Source organism: Pyxicephalus adspersus, chromosome 7 (assembly GCF_032062135.1).
Source record: "Pyxicephalus adspersus chromosome 7, UCB_Pads_2.0, whole genome shotgun sequence".
Lineage (NCBI taxonomy): Eukaryota > Metazoa > Chordata > Amphibia > Anura > Pyxicephalidae > Pyxicephalus > Pyxicephalus adspersus.
In genome coordinates, this window is record NC_092864.1 from 62,094,051 (window position 1) to 62,120,844 (window position 26,794).

General features: G+C 37.0%; 1 protein-coding gene across 4 annotated transcripts in view; it reads right to left on the reverse strand.

Annotated features, from left to right (window-relative positions):
* Positions 1–26,794, reverse strand: part of PARD3B (par-3 family cell polarity regulator beta) — a 520,784-nt gene that overhangs the window by 131,530 nt on the left and 362,460 nt on the right. For all 4 annotated transcript variants that reach the window (XM_072418720.1, XM_072418718.1, XM_072418717.1 and 1 more), the window contains one exon: positions 20,709–20,838. In XM_072418720.1, the coding sequence (XP_072274821.1) occupies positions 20,709–20,838 (130 nt within the window). The remainder of the gene's footprint in view (positions 1–20,708; positions 20,839–26,794) is intronic.

A 26,794-nucleotide genomic window follows, 5' to 3' on the forward strand; every position in this document is an offset into this window, starting at 1 on the left:
CAGAGAGACACCGATTTTAGACAGAAACTTAAAGGGGAAATAAAGGGGCAGGTTTTGGACACACGTTTGATTTAGTTAATAAATTAAGTGCAGTATGGGTCATAAGTAGCAGGGAAGATATTCAGATGAAGCAAAAAATGTATTGCCTATACTGGAGTAAGGGCTTGTTCCCCCTATGCATTTCTGAAAACACATTGCACTTGTGTGCAGTCTTTTATTTGAATAGGCTACCCAGTACAGCACATTACACAGGAAATTTTGTGACTGCTCTTTCAAAAGGTGTATTTGTGGTGCAGTTAGGAAAGAAGAAGTCAGAGCACCAAAGCTTATCTTGTGGGTTGCTGTGCAATGTATTGATGCACATGTTTCCCCAGTGCAATGCACTAGTGCGCACAGGCCCTAAAAGAACAATAGCCAAATCAGAAATAGGTTAGACAAATTGAACTAAAATTCCAATTCATGCAGCATTAGGCTGAAATCAGGGTTGTTGATTCCTCCAAGTGTTCACCACCATTGAAGACTGCTAAAACCATGATGAGGACTCTGGTACAGTAGAGGGGAGGATGAGAACAAAAGCTTAACTTTATGTAACCTGTTAATTAAAATCTCATAAATGCCTAAAGCTGCGTACACACGTGCAATAATTATCAATGGAAACAAACGACTAATGATGTTTGTCCGATAATCGTTAACAAAAAAATAGCTCAACGTTGCTGATGAACGAGGATTGTCACTGGAAATGAATGACCATCCCGGCTGATCTGATTGGGAGACGATTGTTCGCAATCTATTGTGTGTACGGTCATTCAGTGATCGTGGATTGTTCTGCAGGACACTTTCTCCTTTACATGTCACTTTCTGCATCGTTCAAACAATCGTATCTAGCGTGTGTACATTATTGATGGATTATATTTGAACGATCGTATCGTTACAGCATGTACAGAATTGTGCACAATACGATTGTTCAAAATAATCGTGCATAATTGTTAGTCGTTTGTTTTTTAATGACAATTGTTGCATGTGTGTACCTAGCTTTACAGGTGCCATTATATTGCCATTTTCAAAATTCATGCCTGAGAATGCTATGCCCCGGTCACCCAGTCGTGCCTAAACTACCACAAAGTATAAAAAAACTAAAATCAGGTAACACCACTAAAATATTCCAATTAATAATTATTACAAACCCCATCCTAAATCTAAATAATTATTTAAAAAGAAAGGTCAAAATTCAAACATTCATCAATATGTTTTGCTCTTTCAGTACACTTGCAGCTCAATTGTTGCCCATTTTCAATACTGTGGATATCCATGCTTAGATAACAATGAAAGTAGGGCACTAATCAAGTAAAATGTCTTATCAGGACTGCTAGGAAATCACATGACATGAATGGCTGATGTTTAAACCAGATCACATTTTCATCATAATGACTGGTGTCTTTCATGAAGTTGGATAGATAAAAGGCTGATTTGATGGGATAGGGCCAGCGGCACAGCGTTAAGCGTATTGCACTGTCTACAGTATCCAGCCGACCTAGTAACTTAAGTTGCCTTATCTCCGGCTTTCCTTGTGGTGAATTAGGCATACTTTTCTCTTCTGGGATTAGCATAAACTTTTAAACCCAGTTGGATAACACTCCCTAAAGCTCTTTATTTTCAGAAATGTAAAAATAAAAGTAATCTGGGACAGTTTGGAAGGCATCTGGCTACTTTGTTAAGATAATTACGTTATACAATAATTATTGTGTTTCATGCTAACCTACATATTTCTGTGTCTTTTCATTGCTTTAGGTCATTCAATTTCTGTCTACCAAACCACATAAGAAAGAAAAAATAGGCCACCACGGAGAAGGGCTTAGGTTGCATTGCAGTTGTTTCCGCAGCCCATTTACAAGAATACAGGATGAGAGTTTGGTGGGGCGACAGTGTGTTTCTTTATATATAACCAGGTGTTCAGGAAAGTTTACAGCTTATTCCACATTAACTGTAAGAGGGACACATATCCTAGCAGGAACAAATTGTTAACATACCAGGACAGGTCTTCCCTTTAACTAGAATGAAGCACACAAGGCCTCATTTGTCACAAATGACACATGAAGATGGATGCATCTGTTTTCTTTTAACCTATTAATGACCACAGAGTGTGTTTTAGGTCAGGAAAATAGGCATATTAAACTTGCCTGGTAGTCTGCTAGCTCTACAAGATGACTATGGGGGAAAAAGACAGCTATATGTATCATAGCATAACTAACCAAGTTGTCACTGCCTAAAAGAGTACCAGTCATAACTAAGCAAGAATACCAATTATATTTCTTAAATTGTTACTATTGTGCTTGTTTATTTATTAAACATTTACATTGCTTTTTTTCTTGGCTTGATTAAAACCTCAGCTTATGTTGAAAATCAGAAGTTATCTGAAGTCTGACAGTAGTTTTTTATGGTGAGTATCAAAGTTTTACCACCCAAAAATTGCCTACAAAAAAAAAACATTTTACATTGGACTGAACAGATCCATTCGTTCTCCTTTATATGACAGTCGGCAAGAGGCAGCAACATTGCAACAAATTTTTTTAGATGCTCAATGCAGCATCCAGGGGCAATTTTTTTGGTGCTTTTTAATGCCAAACCCAAGCAGGAAAAAAAAGTGTGGGGTCCCCCCAAAATCAAAACCAGCAGGCTTGGGACCCTCCTGAATAGGTAATGGGGTGGTGAGCATGTCTGCCCCCTCTCCAATCCGCTAAAAGGTCCTCTATAATCTGGTTTAATGAAATGGGAAAATACAGTATAGCCCCTTCATCAGGAGTATTTAGAATACAACAGAGTGCAATTCATGCACTTACCCCTGCCCGACTTAATTCTCCCAGAGGAAATCAACTCAAAAGCAAAAACAGGTTCTAGCAGCAGATCATATGCTGGGCCCAAAGGACAACGAGATTTTGGTAAAACTCTGGCTGGGCTGGGTGGTATATACAAACGTTTGGTCATAAAGGGCCTGATTTATTAAAGCTCCCCAAGGCTGGAGAGGATACACTTTCATCAGAGAAACTGGGTGATCCAGCAAACCTGGAATGGATTTCCTAAAAGTAATTAGCTATTTGTTAACAAATGTTTTCAATTCTGGACCAGATCAATTCCAGGTTTGCTGGATTACCCAGCTTCACTGATGAAAGTGTATTCTCTCCAGCCTTGGAGAGCTTTAATAAATTAGGGCCATAGTGTATATATTCAAACAGTAGGGTATTGCACCAATGCTGCTATCACAGCCCTGGATAGTGGTGGTATTGGGGATGTTTAAAAAGTGGATTACATCTATGGACAGATATAAAAATCAATCAAATCTTTATTAAGAGCATTTCATAAAAAAAACGCGCTGTTCCAAATTTTCCATGTTAGTAACCAAATTCCGTTTTGGAACCCAATAAAAAAACACCTGATATAAACAAGTCTCTCAACATTGCTGACTGCTGAAATGAGAGGATGTTCTGGGAGAAGAAAAATTAATAAAGCTCTCAAAATGAAAAGCATTGCAACAGCTTCTACCCAGTGTGAAAAAAAACAGAGCAGGAGAATGTTTGTAACTGAAGATTTGTATAAAGTTAACCCATTGCAAGAAAAATTTGTGTGCTACCACTGCTGGAATCCTACTGAAAATGCTAGCTGTCTGGCTGTTACCAGATCTGAGTCAATAACTCAATGCAGGTAAGCAGATTAGAAGAATCACAGTAAAGTCCATTCTTGTTATATACTTGCATGTTTTGGGTCAGTAACAGCTCAGAATAGTGAACAGAGAGAGTTAGAATAATTACCAGATATGTTAGAGCATAATGAGAGATAACCAATGGCAGAGTCCATGTGTTTTTGATTATTTCCCTTTTAAAACATATGTGACTTGTAACAGTATTTTTCAAGTGCAAATGCTTTTTCATATATTATATTTGAAATATTATTACCTTAACAGAAATAGTACTCTACATCAACAACTGAATACAAAGTTGATTACAGTAAACCAACACTGGCCAAAGTCCACTGATATGGTTCACTCAAACACAGTGCCATGTAAGATGCTCATCAACCAGCGACAGTAGACATATCCCAAATGTGTAAAAAATATGCAAAACTTTCAAGAACAAAGGCCACTGGGGAAGTCTGCATCAAGATTGTATATTACCCCCATCATATATGCGGATTTCCTCTGGGTGATCCAGTTTCCTCCCATAATCCAAAATCATGCTTGTAGGTTAATTGGCTTGTGATGAATGTGGCCCTAGATGTGATGCTATTGCTGTAGCAAAACGAAAATGTAAGCTCCTTTGGGGGTAGAGAATAATGTCATGTGATCCTGTATACTGTATAAAGCCCTGAATAATCTGAAGAAGCTATATAAATAAGTAAATAGTTGAATATATTACCAATTTAAAACTCTTCAAAGAATATACTAGAGTGTATAAAACCTTAATCAGAAATACGTTTTTTATGATATGATTAGACATTTTTTATAATAAGACCCCTATAATTAATGTATACAATGTAATAAAATAAAACTGGACAGCACATAGAGCTTATATGCCTTCATTTATTTGCAAAAAAGGATCTATTCATATGCAAGTTTCCAGTAGGTTAGCTGGCACAATAAGTGGTAGTAGAGTAGTTCTGTGAGCACCAGTTGTTGAAACACAGTGATCAAAAAGGAAAATTTACCCAAGTCAATCAACTCTGCCTTGAGTTGGTTTAATTGGAGAGTACCAAGGTCTTTGTACATTACCCTTAGGTTGCGTATGCATGCATTTTTGGTTGCTGGGAACTATCTTTCGTGATTGCTTAAAGCAACAGAGAATGACAGATAAACAAACGAGCGCTGTACACACAGCTCCTGTTCTGTTCTATGGAGATGGGAGGAGGAAGGACGAGCAAGCGGCCCTTCACTGTGCTCTCCTCCCGGGATTTGTAAAGTGGTAATTCCTGGATTTGTGCTGATGGATCCATGTGACATGTTGTACATCAGTCAAACTCTGTACAACATGTCAGATTCTCACCTGAGATGAGAGCATGACCTGGGTGATAATCATTTCACGTCAGTACACAGCCTTTCTTTAAAACACAGTAAGGGCTATTTCACACCCTGCAGTGAGCCACAACATTCTGCCACAGGCTCAACTGTGATCCCAGCCACTCCTAATCAGGAGAATTGGGGCAATTTGGGATCACTTTGTGCATGCAACTATGGTGGAAGGGGGCACAGTTACAGAAAGTGTCAAGAAGCTTTTGACCAAATGGCTGCTGTTGGATGCAAATGTGGTTACCTTTCATGCAGACCTAAATGACTGAGTGCTATTCTGAAGCCTTTTTACCTGGCAGGAAAACATAAATAAGTGATGATCAGCCTAGAGAAATGTATTTGTTTCTCATCTTTACTTTTTGTCCTTTTGCAAAAGAAATTTAAAGAAACATGAAAGCTGAACAAAGTGAGAATATTTCCCCTGAGTTCTCTGAAGTGATAATTTCTGTTCCCACTGAAATCCGTTATTTGGGCTAATGAATAGTGAAGCTTTTTTACCCACCAAGTCCACAAGTCTGAAATATTTCCACTTTGCACTTAAATATTGTGAGCAGCAATTTGATTAAAAGGCTTTTAAAATAAACAAAATTACAAGTTAATGGAACTCATAAAATGCTCTCCAGGCATGCCCAAGATCCAGAACTACTTTGTTAAGATTGGATTTAATGGTGCTGTTTGCCTTGGTTAGTAATTGAAATGTTTCAACAAGCAACGTGATAGCTGATGTCTAAATGCAGAGAGCAATGGCTTATTTAGGTGACCTCATACTCATTAGCTGACACACAGAACAAATGTACACCTATATAAAGTCAGATCACTGGGTGCCTCAACTACTGCTTCATGAATGCAATATATAAAAAATAAAACTTGATGATGGTTGATATTGCTCAGGTAAAAAAAAAATAGTAGTTTCATCCTGCATCAGCCAACTTTTTTTGCACTAAAAAATATGTATTATGAATGTGACTGATTGCTAAAAGCAACACAAATAATTTTCTTTCATTTTTTCAATTAATTATATTTATAGGTCATTGGTAATGAAGGTAAATTTGTATCTCCCCTTGAGCTTTTTCAACTGCAAAAAGCAGTAACCAATAGTAATGAATCAGAATTCACTTTACTAAAGTCAGGATGGAACATGATAAATACTTATGAATGATTTTTTTTTTTATTGATTGTTATGGTTACAACGTTTTACACTATTTTACACTGTCATTGTATAGATACCCATCAAGAGCTACAATTGAAGTCCAGTTCGTTTCACATTGTTAGGCCATCTTATTGTTTTAAAAGGGTCATTGGGTTTGGACATATGCACTTTAAGGTGTCTCTTTCATACAGGTCATATGATTGGGCTTTTTTTCACAATTTAAAACAGTTCATGTATTCTCTTCTTTATAATTTATATATATAATATATCCAGTCCCACCAAAAAAGTTGATTGTGTAAAAAATATGTAGTACCATTGACTTCTCTCTATTTAAAATTGAAGACAAATAGAAAGGCCAAAGAACATTACCACATTAATACCACATGTTAATGCAGAAAAAACAATGGGTCTGTATTATTAAAGCTCCTCAAGGCTGGAGAGTGTACACTTTCATCAGTGAAGCTGGGTGATCCATCAAACATGAAATGGGTTTCCTAAAAGTCATTTGCTATTGTTTTGAATCTTGGACCAGATCCATTCCAGGTTTGCTGGATCACCCAGCTTTACTGATAAAAGTGTATGATCTCCAGCCTTGGAGAACTTCAATAAATCGGGCCCAATATGTCAAAACATTGCAATTTACTTAAGTTTTTATATGTGCCTTAAGGTTTTATAATAGGAAAATGCATCCTTCACTGAAGCCATGCCTCCAAAGAATGAGGTCCTAGGTAAAAGACCATGCTAGCACCCTCCCTAAATGGTTTTACCAACCACCAAACAAATAATTTGTTTATCTGCCTTCTGGTGGTAATTACCTCCTATACCTCGGGTGGCTAAGTTATATATTTGGCAAACTGCAATTGCAGCAGTGTGTTCAGTGTCAATTGTTCAAAAACATCAACTGCTATATCAGATGCGGAATAGGAAGAGTTCATTTAACTGGATTGCTTGATACACACAAGCATTTGGCAAAGCCTCTGCTTCGTGGTAAGCTACACACTGTTAGGAGAAACAATTGCCTATATATTTATTTGTATTATTCAGCTACAGAAAACTTTTTAGATCTTCCAACTTTTTCATCATGTGGTGTTCCTGACAAATTTCACACCTTTCAGATCTTATCTGTTCTTTTTTAACTTCACATCCAAGACAAATTACATATCTAGTCGGCTTTACCACTGAATGCCTGCACAAGGAAAAAATACAGTTTCTGAAATTCTGTCAGTGAGTACTTTCCGTAAAAAACAAATAGAATCTTTCCAACATTCTTGAGGATTTCAGTGACTGATGCTACGGATTTTAGCTGTTCCGAAACACTCATTTATTGCATCAATGATATCTATATATGTGTAGCAAGCTTTACACAGGCCCAGAGATATATTAACCACAAAGCAATTCTTTCCACGATTTTCTTTAGATCATTTAATTTCATATGGGATTAAAGGTAACAATGCACTGCAGCTGTTGTGAACAATAATAGAATGTTTTCTATCTGTACATTTTTCTTATTTTTCAGCAGACTGCTTGATGTCATCAGCTGATTGTCTGGTTTGTGCTGGCAGGATTAGGAAGTTATGTGAACTCTATAAGGCTTTGTACACGTGAGCGCTGAATGAAAAAGAATATAAAGTACCCATGTGGAACCAAGCTAGAATCTGGTTAGTTTGTAATAAAAATTATTAATTATGTAAAATGAATCATAGAGCCAGTTGCAGAATTTCTGAAAAAGCAGCTTAAGTGCAATATCCTTTTACAGGTCCGGCATTTAAGGAGCATATAGGCCCCAATCCCAAAATTCTGTGGTCCCAAATATTAAAAGGGAAAAAATGCAACCCTCAAAATTTCTCCTGCTAAGTTTTAACAAGCCTCACCCTGTTTCTAGTATTCGGAACAGTTTTTAATAAATTGGGATCTTTGGAAGGTAAGGCAGTATGCATGAAAGTTATGCACCAACATTTGTTTTAAAATCGGCTGTAAAGTGTCCATCATCATTTATAAATCAACTATGGGAGACCTTCAAATGGTTCCACTGCTTGTCAGCAGTTTTTCAATATTTTCTCTCCTCTCAGAAAGTAGGCTGTTCTGATTTGGGCAAATACCTGATACCCATTCAAAGATTGCCTGTCCACTCCCACCAGTTCCTAGTGGGAGTGGACAGAGCTACCTCGTGGGCAAGCCTCAACACAGCTAGAAAGTGAACATCTAAGGCTAGGCCTTGATGCCCACATTCATAAACTACAGTTATATCAGACAGAGCTATCACAACATGTACAGCAAAGTTGTTCTCTGTTTGCGATATTGTTCTCTGTTTATGGTTTTCCTGTGTGTTAAACAAGAAATAACAAATAATTTATTAACATTATGGTGCCGATTTATTTACACACTGCAAACTGTATAGGTAATAAAATAGATACAAGTAAAACAGAATAGAATAGGGAACATTGCATTCTTTTTAACTGTAATTGAATCAATCTGTAAAAGTAACTTAGATTAAAGGGTCGAATTTGCTAAATCCTCATTAACAGATTAGGTTGATTCTTCATATTTACTGTCACCAAGAGAAAACATGGTATTGTACTGCTTATGGGACAATGACAAGAAAAAAACACCAAATACAATGCACATGGGAATATTTCACCCACTTCAAGAGCTGATTACGTTTGCTCTGGGGAGATAAAACACTTACTGAAAGCACTGCACAGTCTCAGGCAAGTGATAATAGACAGGTTCTATTTATAAAGAAGAATTGCATACAAATTTCTATTAGCATTGTGAAAGTGTCTAAACAGTTCCCTGTATGTTGTGTGATAGCACTTCTATTTGTAGAGTGTGCTCATAGAATTGAAACATGGAATCTGCATTGACATTAAAGTACAAGGCAAAGTCTCTTCAACCTTTATATAAGTAAGTTCTTCAATATTGCTAGTATTTAGAAACCCAGGAGTTAATAATAAAATAAAAGCATGTACATAATTGTGTTAACAGTCACGTGATCACAGTTACTACTCTTCTATAGATCTCTTTTTCCTATTGGGGTAGTGGTGGGATCTATTAATGTTGATGGCTGGGGGAACAGCAGAGGAATAAGGAAAGTGTCTACTGTCTGACATCACCTTTGTGAAGATAAACGTGTGATCTCATTACATCAATAGATAGCAGAATGGGGAGAAGAAAATTGGAGGGCTAAAAACATTGCCCTTACTAGTGATTTTAATACCAGCTGTGGGCACTAGATAGAAGAAGAAGCAGGGTGGTGCAGGCAAGGTGAGTGAAAAGCAGCCTTTGCATGGGCAAAAAAAACCCCAGTTGTTTTAAGCAGCAGCAGTGTGGTAATGTACAGAACCAAAATTAGAAAAAAGTTGTCTCTGTCCAAATTTTTATGGACCTAACCATAGGTACAAGATTCTATTACATGTTACAAGACAATTGACATTACAAGCTACTCCCAGGATCTATTTAAAGCATGTTCTGGAGGCATGTGTTAAGGTTAGACATTAATAGAAGTAAATGTAAGCAATGTGCTAAAGCTAGAACTTTCAGCAAGAAAAAAAAGCTTTTTTTATAATCTTCCCCTGAAAAAGGCAGATTATATGACATTTTTTACCTTTATAGATCATCCCTTTACCCCAGATATTCATGAAATAGACACTGCCTTCCTTTCAAGCTAACATTTGGCTGGAGGAAATGGGAGCATTTGCCCACGGGTAATACTAATACCATATGGCACTGTGGTATAAAGGTAGTGTGTAGAGATATTGTCTAAGAGGTGGGTGGGAGGTAGTTATTTTTGAATTTAAGGTGTTAATAAATAGGGTATTAAATATTTGTGAACCCTTTTAGCAAATGATGTGCACATGTGGTACTGCCATGAACGAAGAAAACGTTATAATTCTGCTGTGCTGGTCCAGTTTTATCACTTTTTTGCCCAGTTTGTTTTGCCAGTTTCAGTTTACACAACAAAAACAATATAAAAAATAAGCTACACAAAAAAACATAAGTATGGGTTAATTTAGTCAGGCAGTGGCCAGTGATTACAGATTGAACATATTCATTGTAGCTTGGTGGATATATCTGCAGCAAGAGTCAATAATATTAAAAAGGCATGTTATTTTTTTTTTCATCGTTAGGATTTTCTAATAGCACATTTTGGCTGGTTTACATTTCATTAGTCTAAAGAGGTTTTGGAGAAGAAAAGTTCTCATGTTGCACAAACATGCCGGTTCTCCCATTGCACTACAGGATAGGAATGCTCGTAACTGAAATTTTGGTTTCCAAACACGATCCAAAAACAACGTCTGAGGTTTTCAGCAGGGCAATGTATTGAAAATCCAACATCCTGAACTTAGAGTTATTTGCCCATTAGGATCTTGAGTGCCCCCTTTTCCCTCTTCACAGAAGTGTGTAATGTTTTTGGAATGGAAAAATACAGTAAATCAAACCATATTTTCCCATTCTGCTCTGGAGCGCTGACAAATCCATAACTATCACATACCGTGGTCAGCAGACATGATTTTATCCTTCTGAATCTCAATACAAACCAACTAAGTTCATGCAGAACACATATTAGAAACATATGAATGCATTCAAGATTTATAATAAAGGCTATGTCAGACGGGTGATTTTGTCACAGTCCCTTATATCTCGGAATATCATGTATAGAAAGGGCCTGATTTATTAAAGCTCTCCAAGGCTGGGGAGTATACACTTTCTGCTGGGTAATCCAGCAAACCTGGAATGGATTTATTAGCAAAATATGCTATTTAATAGCAAATGTTTTGAATCCTGGACCAGATCCATTTCACTTTTGCTGGATCACTAAACTTCACTGAAGAAAGTGTATCCTCTCCAGCCTTAGGGAGCTTTAATAAATCGAGCACAAAGAGTGAAGACTCTAGATAACATCCAAATTCTAATTGGGCATAAGCAATGTCTTGAAAGATTTACCCTTTTCCTTAAAAATAGAGTATAATATATGTGCATATTAACGCCTTTTCTGGAGCCTAATAGTTATATACCTCCTGTGTAAGATACACTACTTCCTCTGACTATTAGCAATGGAGAACTGGAGTGAGATTTGGAAATAACATGGCTGCTCACTGTACTTGAGGACTTGCAGCACATCTTCCTACTCTATTTTGTGCATCTATGCTTGGTGTAGCTCCCCTGTCCCAATCAGATAATAAATCACCGGTCCTAAGAAAAGTAGCACTGACCTAAAGCAAGCCCTGCCTACCACGATGACCATGTAGAAAAATGCATGGTTAGATTAGATAAAGGGAGCCACCATACAATCCTGGGACTAATCCTTTTCATTTTGCATTTTGGGCACGGTTTAGGTCCTCTGTAACTGACACTACAATTCAGATATGAATCTCTGACTTTACTGTAACTTCCCAGATATAAAATCCTGCTATTGCTCAGTGATTCTGAAAGCATTGATAAATAGAATTAGTTCAAAAAAGGTGACTTCCATGTTCTTCTTACATACTTAATAAAAATAACTTTTTTAAGCATTGTTTACTATTCTGAGAAAAACATTTTATTTACTCCTTTATGATTTAGCACAGTGTTTAGGGGCATCAAATGATTCTAATATAGATGCACTTTGGCAACCACAGCTCTAATAGACCATACCTTGTAAACTGGTCTTCTATATGAACATGTTGAAACTGTTCAATACTTGCATGTTTTTTCCATGAAATGTCAGTTCTGTAACAGAACATCACTCAAATGACACAGCAGGGAAACCAGTGACAAGATGCTAGTAGTGGCAACGTGATTAGATGATCAGATTTAGAGCTGCATTGAAAGATTCCCTTGGAGACTTCTCATTAACGAAGCGAGATGAGAATGATCTCTCTTTAGGGTGAAATGTCAAGCGTTGCATGTTCGGCAGGTGTAGGTAGCAATGTACTCAGAGTAAAGCACAGTGATTAGTATTCTACGCTTGTTCACTGCACAGTGTATTGCTAAGCAACTCCTGGGTTTATCTGACCCAAGTTCATGTAACCAACCGTGTCTCAACATGCCTTGTTGGTTAAAAGTTTAGAGAGAAGACATCTCACACTAGAAACTAATTTACCCAGTGGAGACTAAATCAATCTCTTTGGAACAACCTGTATTCTTCTTCTGAACCTAATACATGCTCATAATGGATCCGTCATGCAAAGACATTTTGACCAAACAAGCACTTTAAACGGTTTCTGTTTTTTGCCTCCCAGAGGTGATACACCGCGCAGTTTTCTTCTAATTAGAAAACCAGCATGCCATAAAATCAGGTGAATTTACAAACTAGAATGTTAAAGATTTATGGCTTTTTTTTAGGATGTGAGAACTTCTCTAAACAAAGTGATAGCGGTTGATGGTAGTGTTTGAACTGAGTCACTCAACTGTCAACTTCATGACACTGTGTTTACCATGCGCTCATTTGGACCTCATTATGTAAACAACACTTCAGTGAGAACATGGTGTATATCATCTTCCTGAGATCACAACATTGAGTGCAAGAGGGACCCAAAATGATTTATTACTACTGATAACCAAACTGTTTATAGTGCATCCAATGCACACAGAGAAAGACAAGAAGAGATTTAGAGAAGACTTTATAATGTTCAGCAGGGATCTAATCCTACAAAGTAGGCTATTTAATCTAACAGGAAAAAGTAACATGCAGCAGTCCCAGCTATAGTGTAAGGCAGGATTTGCTGAGAATGTGGGGGTTTGCTCATGTAAAATGAAAAAGGATATTATTATTAAAGTAATTCAATAACCAATAATAAACAATAATAATTCAAGATGATATCCAATACCTTAATATTATTAAGATCAAGATTAGGCTATTCGAATTAAGTATAAGTCCTTAAATAAAATTGCTTTACAGGGTTAAATGGTGGTTTAAAGTTGGTTACTCCTATATTAAGATATTATTATAACTTTTCTTCCTTCATGTATTATGATCTGTGCAGTATATAGAAGTTTTGATTCCTATTCATATAAATGACATTTATTATTATTATTGTTATCCGTTGATGTATTTTTTTGTCTCACATCACGTATGGGGATATGCATGATTGCTAATATTTGTGGGTAGCAATCTGCCTTATAGAATGTTAACACTTTTTAAGATTGGTTCTATTAGACCTATAGAGGTCATATATATTACTTACTCTTTATATCACCTGGACACTTTTTGTATTTTTATTTAATGTATATGTATTAATGATCATTGGAAATATCTTGAGATTAATATTTATTTGTAAAACAGGGTTTTATATATTTTCATCTTTGTGGACTATTTGCATGTTGAAGCGTAATTTTCCAAAAAAAAAAAAAAAAAGACAATATGTCTTAAGGACTGTTAAACACTATATAAGACTGTGTTGGTTATTTTTGTATTGTTGAGATTAGTGTCGTTTGTAAAGATGTTTGTATAAAAATAAAACATTTATTAAAAAAAAAATAACCTACCAGTTTACTACAAGTGAACATCATTTTAACCCCCCCCCCCCCCCCCAACAGAAAGCCTGCTCTGAAAGTAGCAAAATTGCACCATTAACCTAGTATAATGATTAAAAATACAATCTAAGGCATGGGTACTGCTGTACTTTTTTTACTCTCTGACTATAAAATATGCTTATCATTTTGGTATTTAATAAAGCTAAGGCATTAGTTAATAGCTAGGCCTACAGCTGAAATGTGCAAAGTCCATGAACAACACTGGGTGGTCACCGTACACACTTCAGATTCTCATCAGATATTAGCCCTGAGGCAAGAAACGGACGAGAGTCATCTGACGTGTGTATGTAGCTTCAGACATGTTACACAATTCTGGTACCAATGCTTTCACTGCCAACAAGCTGACCTCATTTTTCAAATTCTGATCTATGCAGGGCTTACACGAAAACACATACACACATCTGATGATTGTCACCTGAGGCAAACGGTTATGTTTGTCACAGGCAAAAATCTAGCATTCCTATGGAGGAGAGCACAACAGGGTGCTGCTCACTTATTCTGCCCCTTATTTTTCCCATAGAATAAAATAGAAAAAAACTGTGTACAGCTCATGTTCATTCATCTGTCCCTGAAAACAATCACGAAAAATCATTTTTAAAAACAGGAGTTTAGATACCGGTACCCTTTTATCTCATGAGACTAATCTATTTATTATTTTCCAATATCCTGCAATAGCATTATTACTCATTTTGAAATTTGGCAGTTTTAAAGATGGCACAGTTATCACTGAAACATTCTAAAATGTCCAATTACAACAACTAATACTTAGCCATGCCAAATCTAGCAGTATGAGACCATTATTAATATGGCAGAAATGGTAGATTCCAGTGGGACAAAACTGATGTCCATGATACATTATACTGTATGACAGCAGCAAGTATTTTACACAAACAATACATCCCTAGACAATAGCGCCAATATTCTCCAATCAACCCCCCCCATTAACAGAACTGTTGGCATTCTGCAGAGGTCTCAGCGTAGATCAGTGAACACAGCAGAATAGACTTTATATTTTTGATGGAGTAGGGCAGATATAGATAGATCCTCTGCTGAATCTTCACAAAAGTCTACATCGATGGGATTTATATACATTTTTGAGAGGTCTGCAGGCAGGCTTGCAGTAGGCAATGCATTATCACAACAAATAAATAACTTTTGGCAAGTAGGGAAGGAGAGACCAGTAAAAATGTCAGGAAGAAAAACGGCTTGTTAAAAATTAATTCCTGGCTATACATATACACGTTTATAGATCCAGGCCGACAGTCACTATTTGTCGCTGTCATATTCTACATTATACTCTTCACAACTACGTGATCCTATAGTTTGTTGTTCTGTACTGCACAAGCAAATAATGCTGAAGCATGTTAATTCTAATAATAACAAATATACGGAATATTTTCAGGCAAAATGTACACATCACATCTAACGAAATGCAATTATTAAAAAGTATAAACTTCTCCAACTCAAACCTACTCTTAGGTAACCCAACATATGCAAATGTAGGTAACAATTGCCTTAGCAAAAAAATTCACATGCCTGTGTAGAAATCCAAAAAGCATTTTGTTAAGACTTGAGGACAGGTTTGAGAAACAATGATCTGAATATAGTGGATGTCAATTTTATCCATATAGGTATTAAGGCTTGGGAGGTCATTGCGCTACATTGAGCATTCATTATGGCCTGACCTTCACCCTGAACTTTTCTACATAATGGGATCTGGAAAGCTTAGTGTGTTCCCACTTATATTAACTACAATAAAATTAAATTGTAGGATATTAAGAATAAAATGTATCAGTCAGGCACTTATAGATCATTTCATTTCGATTTCAGCAACATCAGCATGCATGTTCCTGGACTAGGAGAACAAAAGGAACCTGACAAAACCACGGTGTGCCTAATTCTAAAGGCAAAGTAATCAGGTAGGCTGAAATGTGTAATCATATTACATTTGAACCTTTTATAGCCTTTTTACGTTTACAGATCAAACACTAAGCACCACAAAAGTTATATGTAGAATAATCTGTTAATTACTGGATCATTTTCAACCTAATGTTTATCTTTAAAGAGGCATGCTCATAATAAATCTTGTCATCATTTACATTAATGTTCATTGGCACCAGACATTGCATATGTTTTTTTGGAGTTTATCCGAAAAAATTCCACTGGGTCCCCAACAAATGTCAACATATAAAAACAAGGCATTTTACCCATTATTGAATAAAGCAAATATGTGATTATGCATGCACTTAGGCATTGTGTTGCAGTGCCCTGCACTGGGAACATTTAAAAAAAATACTTATTTTGATGTGTTAGGTCCATAGGAAATCAATGTGCCATCACAATGCACATTATGATGTACACGTAGGTGTACATAGGCCCTAAAGGTTAGCAATCCTTCTTCCATTGTTTGATTTGGTGTGATCCCATGCTATCAACAATCAGTGACATTTCTGAAAGTCAGTAGTCAATACAGTGTTAAGTCGGCGGGAAGGAAAATAAATCAATGTCAGTACATTTCAGTCTTTGTTTACACAGCAAAAATACACAAACAGCATTGTTCTTTCAGTTATTTTTGACAGTCAGTTGTAAACCTTTTTGACCAGAAAACATTGTACATGTTGTAGATTTTGTGCTTTACAAGTTTTCTTAAGAACAAGGGACATCCAAGATATCAGTGATGATTTGTTTATAATACATACAATTTGGTATATAAAATTATTTTACAAATGGCTTGACCAAAGATATTAGCAGAGGCCTTCCAAAATATGCCAATTGTCTCTGTTGTTGTTTGCAGTTCATATTTCAGATATATAGTTTTACATGATGAGATCTGTATTACATCTCTGTGTACAAGAACATTTTGTTTGTAACACTGACCGATTCTCTGGTAAGGGTTTCAGAAGTAAAAATAGAAATTCATCTCACAACAATGTAGACTAGACAATATTATTATTATACACCTTGTGTATCAGACATACTCAGTACTGTTTTATTTTACAGGATGGTTATTTTATGAGAGGCGTTACTTGTAAGTTAGGAACACCAGTACCACAACAGTTTTTCATTTTCATACACATTAAAATATGTATTTAGGCCTAAAAATGTACCTAAAACTCACATAACACTACATATTTTCTGAAATCGGAGAACATGTAAAATAAATAAATGGCAATTGGAAAATTTTATGTCATGTTGCATTTGCACAATTGTTTTTATACACACAAAAACAGAATATAATCCCCAATATTTTAGTAAAACTTAAAAGATAAGACTGTATACACATAAATGGATATCAAGTATGTTGAGCTTTAGATTTGTGTGTGTCCATAAAATGTCAAAAAACAATACTCAAATTTGTGTTGTGTACCTAATCACCATTTACAACCAATGTGCATTCTTGGTGTGTATATATGGTGGGTGGAACAGGGTCCTTTTTTATTTTATTAGAGTGTATTTTATTATTTTATAAAACGTTTTAATTTTTTTCTAAATTTTAATAACATTGAGCAGGTGACCTAATCTTTCAATGGAACATCTGGGGTTTATTAAACCCTGGATGTCACCCCAAGAGAGTAAACCAGAACTACTTCCCAGAACTATTGGGATTTGACAGCTTTGAACCGAGGAAGTATCTAAAGGTTTACTCCACAGAGTGGGGGGATTTGTTATTAGATTTTATTATTCCTGCTCCATGGGCATCAGTTTGGGCTGTTCATGCACAAAGGAGCTACAGAAGAACCCCGGGACCATGTGGGGGGTGTCAGGCATTTTGAGGTCCTGGAGAGGTGATCAACTGACCAGATCACTTCTACATTAAAGCCAGGAGCAGGCTGTAACTATAAAAAACAGTAAAAACTAGTAAAGATAACAGTGGGTTAAGAATAATAGCACCCTGACACATAGTTAACCGAGTTAATTAACATAGACAAATAAAATAATGGTTACAATCTTTTCCATAGTCTCTACATTGCAGCAAAAAAAATGTGCTTTGCAAATTACAGGTTTGTCTGGGTTCATTTTTTTTTCCTGGGATGTCAAAGGAAAATGCTCCAGCTTATGCTCCAGCTTTCTACCTTTTTTTTTTACTGAATACCCATTCCAGGTATCTAGATAAAAATATTCCTGGAGTAAATGACATTTTTGGCTATTTAGCAATATAATTTGCACTATGAGAACCAGGCAGAAAGGTCAACAATAAAAAGATCTTTATAACAGAATAAACCGTTTATCCTCTTTTAAGCCTCTTTCCTGAGTCTTCAGGGCTGAACTCCAATTTCATGTGGTGTTTAAGACAACCTGTCAAAAATTCTTTTTCAGAAAAATATATTTTTTACTTGTTTCATTAACCACACTGGAAAGCATCAACATCCTCCTACAATATAATTCTTCACTTTATTTTGTGCATTTATGAAGTGCCAACATATTAAGTAGAAATTAACAGGGACCATGGTCATGTCACTAACTGTTCCTCTGAGAGGCCCACACTCTAATGTCCTTACCATAGTCTCAGTTTAAAGCAGAAATAAACCCAGACGATCTTCACCCATCATTCACCCATGTGCCGACATAACTCCCACATAGGAATACAGGGATTCATTTATCGCCAACACCCACAACGGAATCCAGGATTGCCAGGTTTCACTGACAACCAACGCTAAGATGCGCATGTGCAGCAAAATCTAAAAGCTGAGTGGTGCTCATCGTCTATCCCTTTCGGCATCAATCCCCTGACGGAATAACTAAAGTTCAAAGTGGGACTTTAGTTCCAGTTTATTTCCCCTAACATAGTATATGCCCATTTTTGGGGAGAAGCCAAATATCTTACTAGTATGTTTTTGTGATGTGGGATGAAACCAAATTGCCTAAAAGAGACCCACCATTATACACGGGGGGAACATACAAAACTCCATGCCGAGTGTCCAGGCCAAGATGGGACTCTGGTGAGCCACTGAAGAGAATGTGTAAATGTGCATGAAACAGACCAAGAAACCCACATGTTTACTGAATCAAAACCAAGCATTGACATTTTTTTTTTTTAAAGTATTACAATGGAAAAATCAAATCAAGTAGATTTTTGGGAGCATCACAGTAGGATCAATAAATCTATCAGGATTTCTAAATTTGTCCAACATACATGCATTTAGTCTTTCCTAGACCCTGGTAAGACCAATGCCATCTGTAAAATATATTATCACATGATTCACTAGACGTTTTAATATTGTTTGGGTGTAGTTGGAGATTGTACAAATAGTTTTCCATATTGCCAAATCGAGTTGCTGTGCCTGGCACAGGTGTTCCCAAATTTTAAATCACAGGGCTGTTTTTGTTTAGAAACATTTCCAAATCATATTTAATTCATAAAGCATGATAGGATCATAGTTCAAGAGCAATCCCAGGCAAAAGGTGGAATCAATCAGTAAGCTACTCAAGCGATTAACAATACACTGCAGCTGTGCTAATATAATTACATTTGCTCAGTTTGCTTTATTCTGTATAATTCATTGTAGGAAGATTTCACAGACCATCTAACAGGGTCATTGGGAGGGAAGAAAACTTGTACTTCCTGGACTCAGCTTTTTATAACTTCCTCTCCTATATCAGCAAAAACATTCAAATAAGATCTGAACCTGCCTGGTGCCTATTACACAATTTCTTATCACCAACACATTTTTGTAGATTTTGTGTGTGAGATTTATTTTTAAAAACTGCAGTGGGTGTTTCAGCATCTCATGTGTGTTGCAGGCTCACCTGATTACCTGTAAAATGGAAGTGGTTGGACTGGAATCGGTTATGTCCACTATTGCATCGCGTCTTTATTTTTATTTATGATGAGTATGGCTTTAAGAAATTCAGCTCAGTTATTTTATCCCATACAAACCACAGAAAATATTACATTTCAGCTATGGACTTATTGACATTTTGTCTTCCAGGTAATAATTGTTTTTATATTTGGAAATAGGAAAAACCTAAAAAGCATTTGTGTATGGATAACAAAAAAAACTTCTGAAAAATGTTTGCAAAATAAATAGTAGTGCACAAATTGTATTTTATTCCTTAAAGCAATTACTATAATTCTTCTACTTCAATAATATGCAGGTAACTGTGAGTTATATTTCCTATTAACTGTAAAGGCCATATCCTGAATAAATGTTTTCCCTATAACCTTATATGTATGGAAATGCTTGTCTGGAAGAGCCACAACATAGCCAGACATAGTGCTGAGTTAAACATAGAAACGTGTGCTTAGTTTGGTTAATTTAACATAAAAATGGTAATCTACAGAAAACATGGTTTCTGAAGCACACAAAGGACAACCAAAAAGGCCATATCTGCCTTTTAATTTCACTTCTGTCGTGATTTTATTTTTAAGGGTCACTTCATATTCTGGGTGACCTCAGTATTGTACCGCAGGCTCAAACACATTGGGAGGTTGGATCATGGTGTGGGTCCATGAAGCAAGCAATTGCTGGAGGAAGAATTGCACCACAAGGGCAATGCATGCAAATGCATTACCGTGTAGGCTTGCTGCTCATGGTTGCAAGCAGCAGTTTGCCTAACATCTACTGCTTTAAGGAGTTAGAAGTACCAAGTCATCAGGAATTAAGGACTCCTTTTTCTATGTGATTGCAACATTTATACACATTTGTAATATTCAATAACCAATTCAGCACGACATCTACATTTGGTAGATTTTTTGAATTTTGTTTTCTACATTCTTTTCCTCAGATGTAAAATGTTTTACAATGTTTTCCAAATTCTTTCACCGATAATGCTCAGTAACAGCCTCAATACAGAATTAGGAGAGCTCCCACAAATGTACCAAAAAGTGTTCATGGTGTGATTGCATACAATGGTATCTATTCAGGTACATGGCGTGTAAAGGACATATTATCGACTTATGTAAATCTATTGTACATCCTGGTCCACCTCAGGTAATATATATTATAAAATCATATAGTACTCACATATGCAAAAATTTGTTTAACCTACCCAAGTCTGTTCATACTCTAAATGCTGTCCGGACACATCCTCCATTTCATAGAAGCCTTCCCGTTTTGCCTGTTGATACTCCATCCGTAGCTGCTGAATACGATCTGCATTCCCAGATTTTGTGCGGCCACTAAAAAACAAAGCCAATACATAAAATGTAAATTTATAACTACTATTTGCTGAAAGGTACTTTCTTGCTCCAATGCAAATTGTTAATGTTTACAGACATTATTTGCAATGGAGGCTGTTACCATCTGGATACTGAATAACGCTTTTATTAGTAGTTTGATTGCTCAGAATAAATGCAAGCTTTCCAGACAATAAAAATATTCCTTAGTTTATCTATAAATTAGCAGGTTATGAATATTCAGTGTTATGCAAACAATGGTGCAAAATAGCCTCTACCACAATAATTCTGGGTGAATAATAAGGGAGAATGAAAAGAATTCTTTATACAAGTCAACACCTGCAAGATAACTTTTTTAAACCAAATGGTGTTTTAGTTTTCGCAATATGAATAAAGGAATGCCTTGATTTCCTGCTAGAAGAAAAGGTGCCAATAATCTTTTGTTGATTCCTGTTCAGTTTTCATAAATGACTTATATTTTTTTTATCATCACCTTTACTAACCCTAAACAAACCAGACTTGTCTGCAAACACTAAAGTCTCCAAAATCTCACAAAACAGAATTTAACTCAGCTTGATAATGGGCAGCTAAGTTAAGAAAACTAATAAACTAAGGACTCTGTTGCTGGCAAAAAGAAATAACGGAAATATGACAGCAGAAAGACATGATAACCTGCACAGCCCCTGCATTGTAGTAAAACACGTGTGTGATCTTTGGTTCCTACGAACATGCACAAGTTGTGATAGAAGTCCAGCAATGCACTATTCTCTACTAAAGACATTAAACAGTATCTTAAATTTTCTATAGGCATAATAAAACAATATTGTTTTGTACAATATATAGAGTATTGTGTTCTGTTTTCAGATTACGAACTCATAAAAAAGTTGTGTTGTTGCCATGATATTGACTAGAAGGCATTTGGTAAATTTAAGCAGTCTATGTTGTTGTAGAAAGACTGAATAACATTTTATTATTTGCATTTCTATTTATTAAAAACACAACCAAAACCAATAGTAAAAAATGCAGAGTGTGGCAGTTCAGTCTCATCCTATCCAGAAGCATTATGAAACACAATAACATGGATGTTTGCAACAATAAACAGCTTCTAGGACCATTCATTTGTAATTTACATTCATATCATTGATAACAGAAGTAAAAATGCTTCCCAAGGCTACCATTCATTCTGGCCACATGTCTAATGGCCTAGGCATTTGGTCATATGATCCAACTGTTTGCAACTAAAAAACTCTAAATATATCCTTTTCCTTCCATCTGGATTAAGCCTACACTAGGAAAAAAAATAAGAACAGTTGGCCAGGAAATGACTGTCAATTCTTCATTTGTTCTCAAGAATATAGTATGGATTTCTAAATAGAAAATTCAGGTTTATATATATCAGTTGTGTTCAGAATAATATCAGTGTGTTTAAAACGTGAATAAAGCTCAAAATTCTTATAATAGCCTTTATTTCCATACATGCAAATGTTTTTAGAACCCACTGCTAATAATCTGAACACAACTGCATATGTAGATTTTATTTATTTATTCGTGGTTGAATTTGATGGACTTTTTTTCAGCCTAACTATATACCACCTGGGACAGGGGCACTAACAGGTTAAGATTATTATTATTATTATTATTAATATTACACAGTATTCATATAGCGCCATCATATTACACAGCGCTGTACAAAGTCCATAGTCGTGTCACTAACTGTCCCTCAAAGGAGCTCACAATCTAATGTCCCTACCATAGTCATATGTCATTATTGTAGTCTAAGGTCAATTTTTTAGGGAGAAGCCAATTAACCTCACTGCATGTTTTTGGGATGTGGAAGGAAACCGGAGTACCCGGAGGAAACCCACGCAGACACGGGAGAACCTGCAAACTCCATGCAGATAATGTCCTGGCTTGGAATCGAACCTGGGACCTAGCGCTGCAAAGGAGTGCTATCCCCTGAGCCACCGTGCTGCCCGATAAGATTAAAGCTGCGTACACACCTGCAATTTTTCTCGTTGGAAAGGATCTTTCACGATCCTTTCCAACGAGAAAAGACTGCACGATGCATGAACGATGCTGTACATACAGCACCGTTCATGCTCTATGGAGAGGGGAGGGGGAGAGCGACGGAGCGGCACCCTGCTGCGCGCTCTCCCCTTCCCTTTCATTACGATCGGTCGTCGTCCATCGTCCATGGATCCGCCAGGACGGTCGTCGGACGATGGACGACGACCGACTGTACACACGGCAGATTTTCGCCCGATAATTGGCCGATACCGATTATCGGGCGAGAAAAATTTGCCGTGTGTACGCAGCTTAAGATGAACCGGCAACAGGAGCATTCCCAGGAACTGGCACCCACAAACAAAAACAACATTGTTATAGTAACAGTAGCTTTTTTGATGCAGCAGAAGTGTTCCTTGGCTCCCTTAGGGTAATGGCAGCAAGTATTAGTGAATTTTAGCTGAACTGTTCACTTAGAGATTTTGTACGTTGCTGACTCTCTAAACAATACAGCCTGGCTGATTGGTGTTCTAATCCATTGCTTTTAGTGCCTTCTGAATCCCTAACCCAGAATGAGTGTACAGCTCAGGTGTTCAGATAATTGTGGCTACATGATTGCTTGTGGCTGTGACTAAAACTACTGAAACCTAAAGATCAGTTTTACGTCCAGGCAATCAACATTCTTTACAATGAGTTCAGAAAAGGCAGCGCATATCATATCTCAGTGGTAGGTCCAATTTAATCAGTCATATTTTTTCTAAAGCAGCACAACTGTCTGTAGCCTGTACTATAAAACCATTCAAGCTGAAATCCATGCACAGATTAGGTAATATTTAGACCGGCAGTGAGGTTGCAATGTAGATACATGTAGAATCTACCCCTGGCATCCCAATAGAGAATAAATAGGGGCAGCAGTGAACAGTTCAGTACCAGTATCTGCAAATGCTGGTTCTTTAGGTACCAGCGCTGTGGTGTGAGAAGATGATCGGCTGGCACAGGGTCAAACCAAAGCTCCTGTCATGGCTCCTAAACTCCCCTGAGTCTTCTCTTCCATCTTGTAACTAAACAGGACAAAGAGAAGCAACTCAACTCAACTATCACTCTACTACCTCCACCTATAAGCATGCTCGTTGCACTGATTGACTCCTTTTGCTACTATTTCCTTGTCTTGTCTAAGCCCCGATTTCCATCTATTTGTGACATATTTATAAATCAGTAATTTAGTAAACATTCACTGGTTGTTGGTGATATCTTGTATACATTCACTAGAAATATTTGCCTCCGATAATTGGTGAATATTACATTCTATAAATATGCCCCTTTGTATCTTTTATACCTATGCAGAGTCTCAAACAACAGCTCAATAACATTATAGCTTAGTCATGTTTGGTTTAGTCCAGCCCTATGCAGCTCCTGCAATATGGTATTCATTTTTTGCAACCCAAGACATATAGGCAGAGACTTGGTGATGAAAATGCAAAACAATGTTTCTTTTTCTTAGGTAAACCTAGAAGGCAGCATGATAGTGGAAAACAGACTGTTTTTTGACCTCACATTCAAAAGGTTAGTCAATGTCCATTTCCCTGGCTACAGTGGAATTGCACTATGAGACTTCAAGAAAGGCATTATTTATGCATTACCCTGTGCCAGGTAATGTGAGAGGCATACAATGTCTGAGAGCAACAGTCCTGAATTTCAACTTGGCTCCTGACAATTATGTGAATATATGAACTGCATTGAAACCCACCAGATGAATTCAATCAGAGCTGTGCAAATATCGCATACATAATCTATTAGTTTACCCCCAATGAAACCGAAGCATTGAATTGAAACTGAATGAAGCCATCAGCAATAAAAAAACACAAGACTGATAAGACAATATTAAAAAATGGCCAATTTTCTCACATTTGTGGCAAAAAAAGTTGACTTTGATGATAAACTGTCATCAGTTTCTTTTTTACAGTTCTAAATGATGAAAAAATGGTTTTTAATCAGATGGCAGTGTGACGGGAACAGCAAACAGAGGGAAGAAACAAGCCTGTTTAAAATGCAGAGGATTGCTTCGACTTTACATGACTATTTATACTGAGAGAGAACACAAAGTTATCGAAAAGAATTAGAGGGAAAATGAAAATAGCTACAGAGGAAATCACTCAATCATCTGGTGCATGAAATGTTAAACCAGGAAAGCAATGTGAGCAGAAAATAAAAAAATAAAAAAAAAAACACATCAGGTAGGATCCAACATTCTTCTCTAAAATTAGCACTCCACAGTTTTCTCCACCTTGCAAAGAACCTGATTTTATTCACATGTTCCATTAAGAGTGTACTTGTATAACACAGACATGACTTAAAATAAAGAAAGTGTTATACTATAGGACTATTCCCTGGGTTGGTGTTTGATGGTAAAATGAGATTAGTCTTAGATTTCTAGTCTTAGATTAGTCTTAAACTACGTACACACGGCAGATTTTTATCGCCCGATAATCGGCATCGGCCAATTATCGGGCGAAAATCTGCCGTGTGTACAGTCGGTGTCGTCCATCGTCCGGACGACCGACCTGCCGGATCCACGGACGATGGACGACAGACGATCGTAATGAAAGGGAAGGGGGAGAGCGCGCAGCAGGGTGCCGCTCCGTCGCTCTCCCCCTCCCCTCTCCATAGAGCATGAACGGTGCTGTATGTACAGCATCGTTCATGCATCGTGCAGTCTTTTCTCGTTGGAAAGGATCTTTCACGAAAATTGCAAGTGTGTACGCAGCTTTAGAGTTCTATACAAGATAAATGGGTTGCAAATGTTTCTTACCTTGCCAGTGACTCAGTTTGTAGAAAGGGAATGAAAAGACAGGTATTGCTATAGTGCTGAGAGCTCTGATTGTATTTAGGCGTAGCCTAACTGCAGGATTTGACTTGGTCTCATGAGTTTCATGGCCATTTTAATTACAGCTCTATATAAAGCAGAACTAAACAAAACATTGTGAGCAGGTGGGTTCAGAAAGGGCATCCTCTGCCTTTTTTCTGCAATTAAACAAAATAGACTGTCATGGCAATGCATGTACAGCTCAGTATACAACCGACATACATGGGAATGTATGTTTCCCATGACTAACCCTAGACCTGAACCTGGAAAAAGATTGATTGAAGATGTTGGCACCTGCAATGAGCGATGAGTTTAGCTCCACTTTAAGGCACAGGCTGTGTCAATGTGGGCTCGATTCCTGAAAGTATGTGGTGGGAAGAAGTACCACGAGGGCCGGCCCGAAGACCTTTGCATGGCAAGGTGTGTGGCCCAGAGGTTAATAGTAGTGGGTGCACCACTGGCATGTCTTTGGATTGGCGGTACCAGAACCACAGGAGAAGCCATAAGGCTGTGTCCCGTAGGAAATCAGAACTGTTCTGCTATGAATTATTGAAACTTCTTTTCTGTAATTTTTGTTAAGTTCAGGACAAAACTAGCAAAGGGCCTGCAGTTGCCCAACAACAACCTAGAATGTTAGACATGAATGTTGTTGTAGTTCGAAGAATGCATTCAAAGTAATAGGCCTGATTCTTCCTTGGGGGTTTTTCTTGTGGATGCCATGATGCTGGAATTCCTGCACAGTTAGTACAGAAATACAGTATGTGTAGGGCTAGGTCAAAGGCAAGTCAAAAAAGCTGCATGATAGCTGAAGGCCACCGCTGATGTTTGCCGGCTTAATATATTCTTTCAGAAACACAAGAAGCTACATTAAGTAGGGTGGCGAGGCACAGGATGGCATATCTGTAAATATCAGCCAGCATAATGAATGTTCACTGTGAATTTCTTTTATACATTCATTATTCATGAGTTTTGTCCTCCTGCTTTCTGCAGGCTTTTCTTTGAATTGTACAGTAAATCAGTAAAGCTATTGAATGAATTGTAAGCTTTTGTGCAATATATACAGATTGTACAGAATGTATACCCCTGAATGCA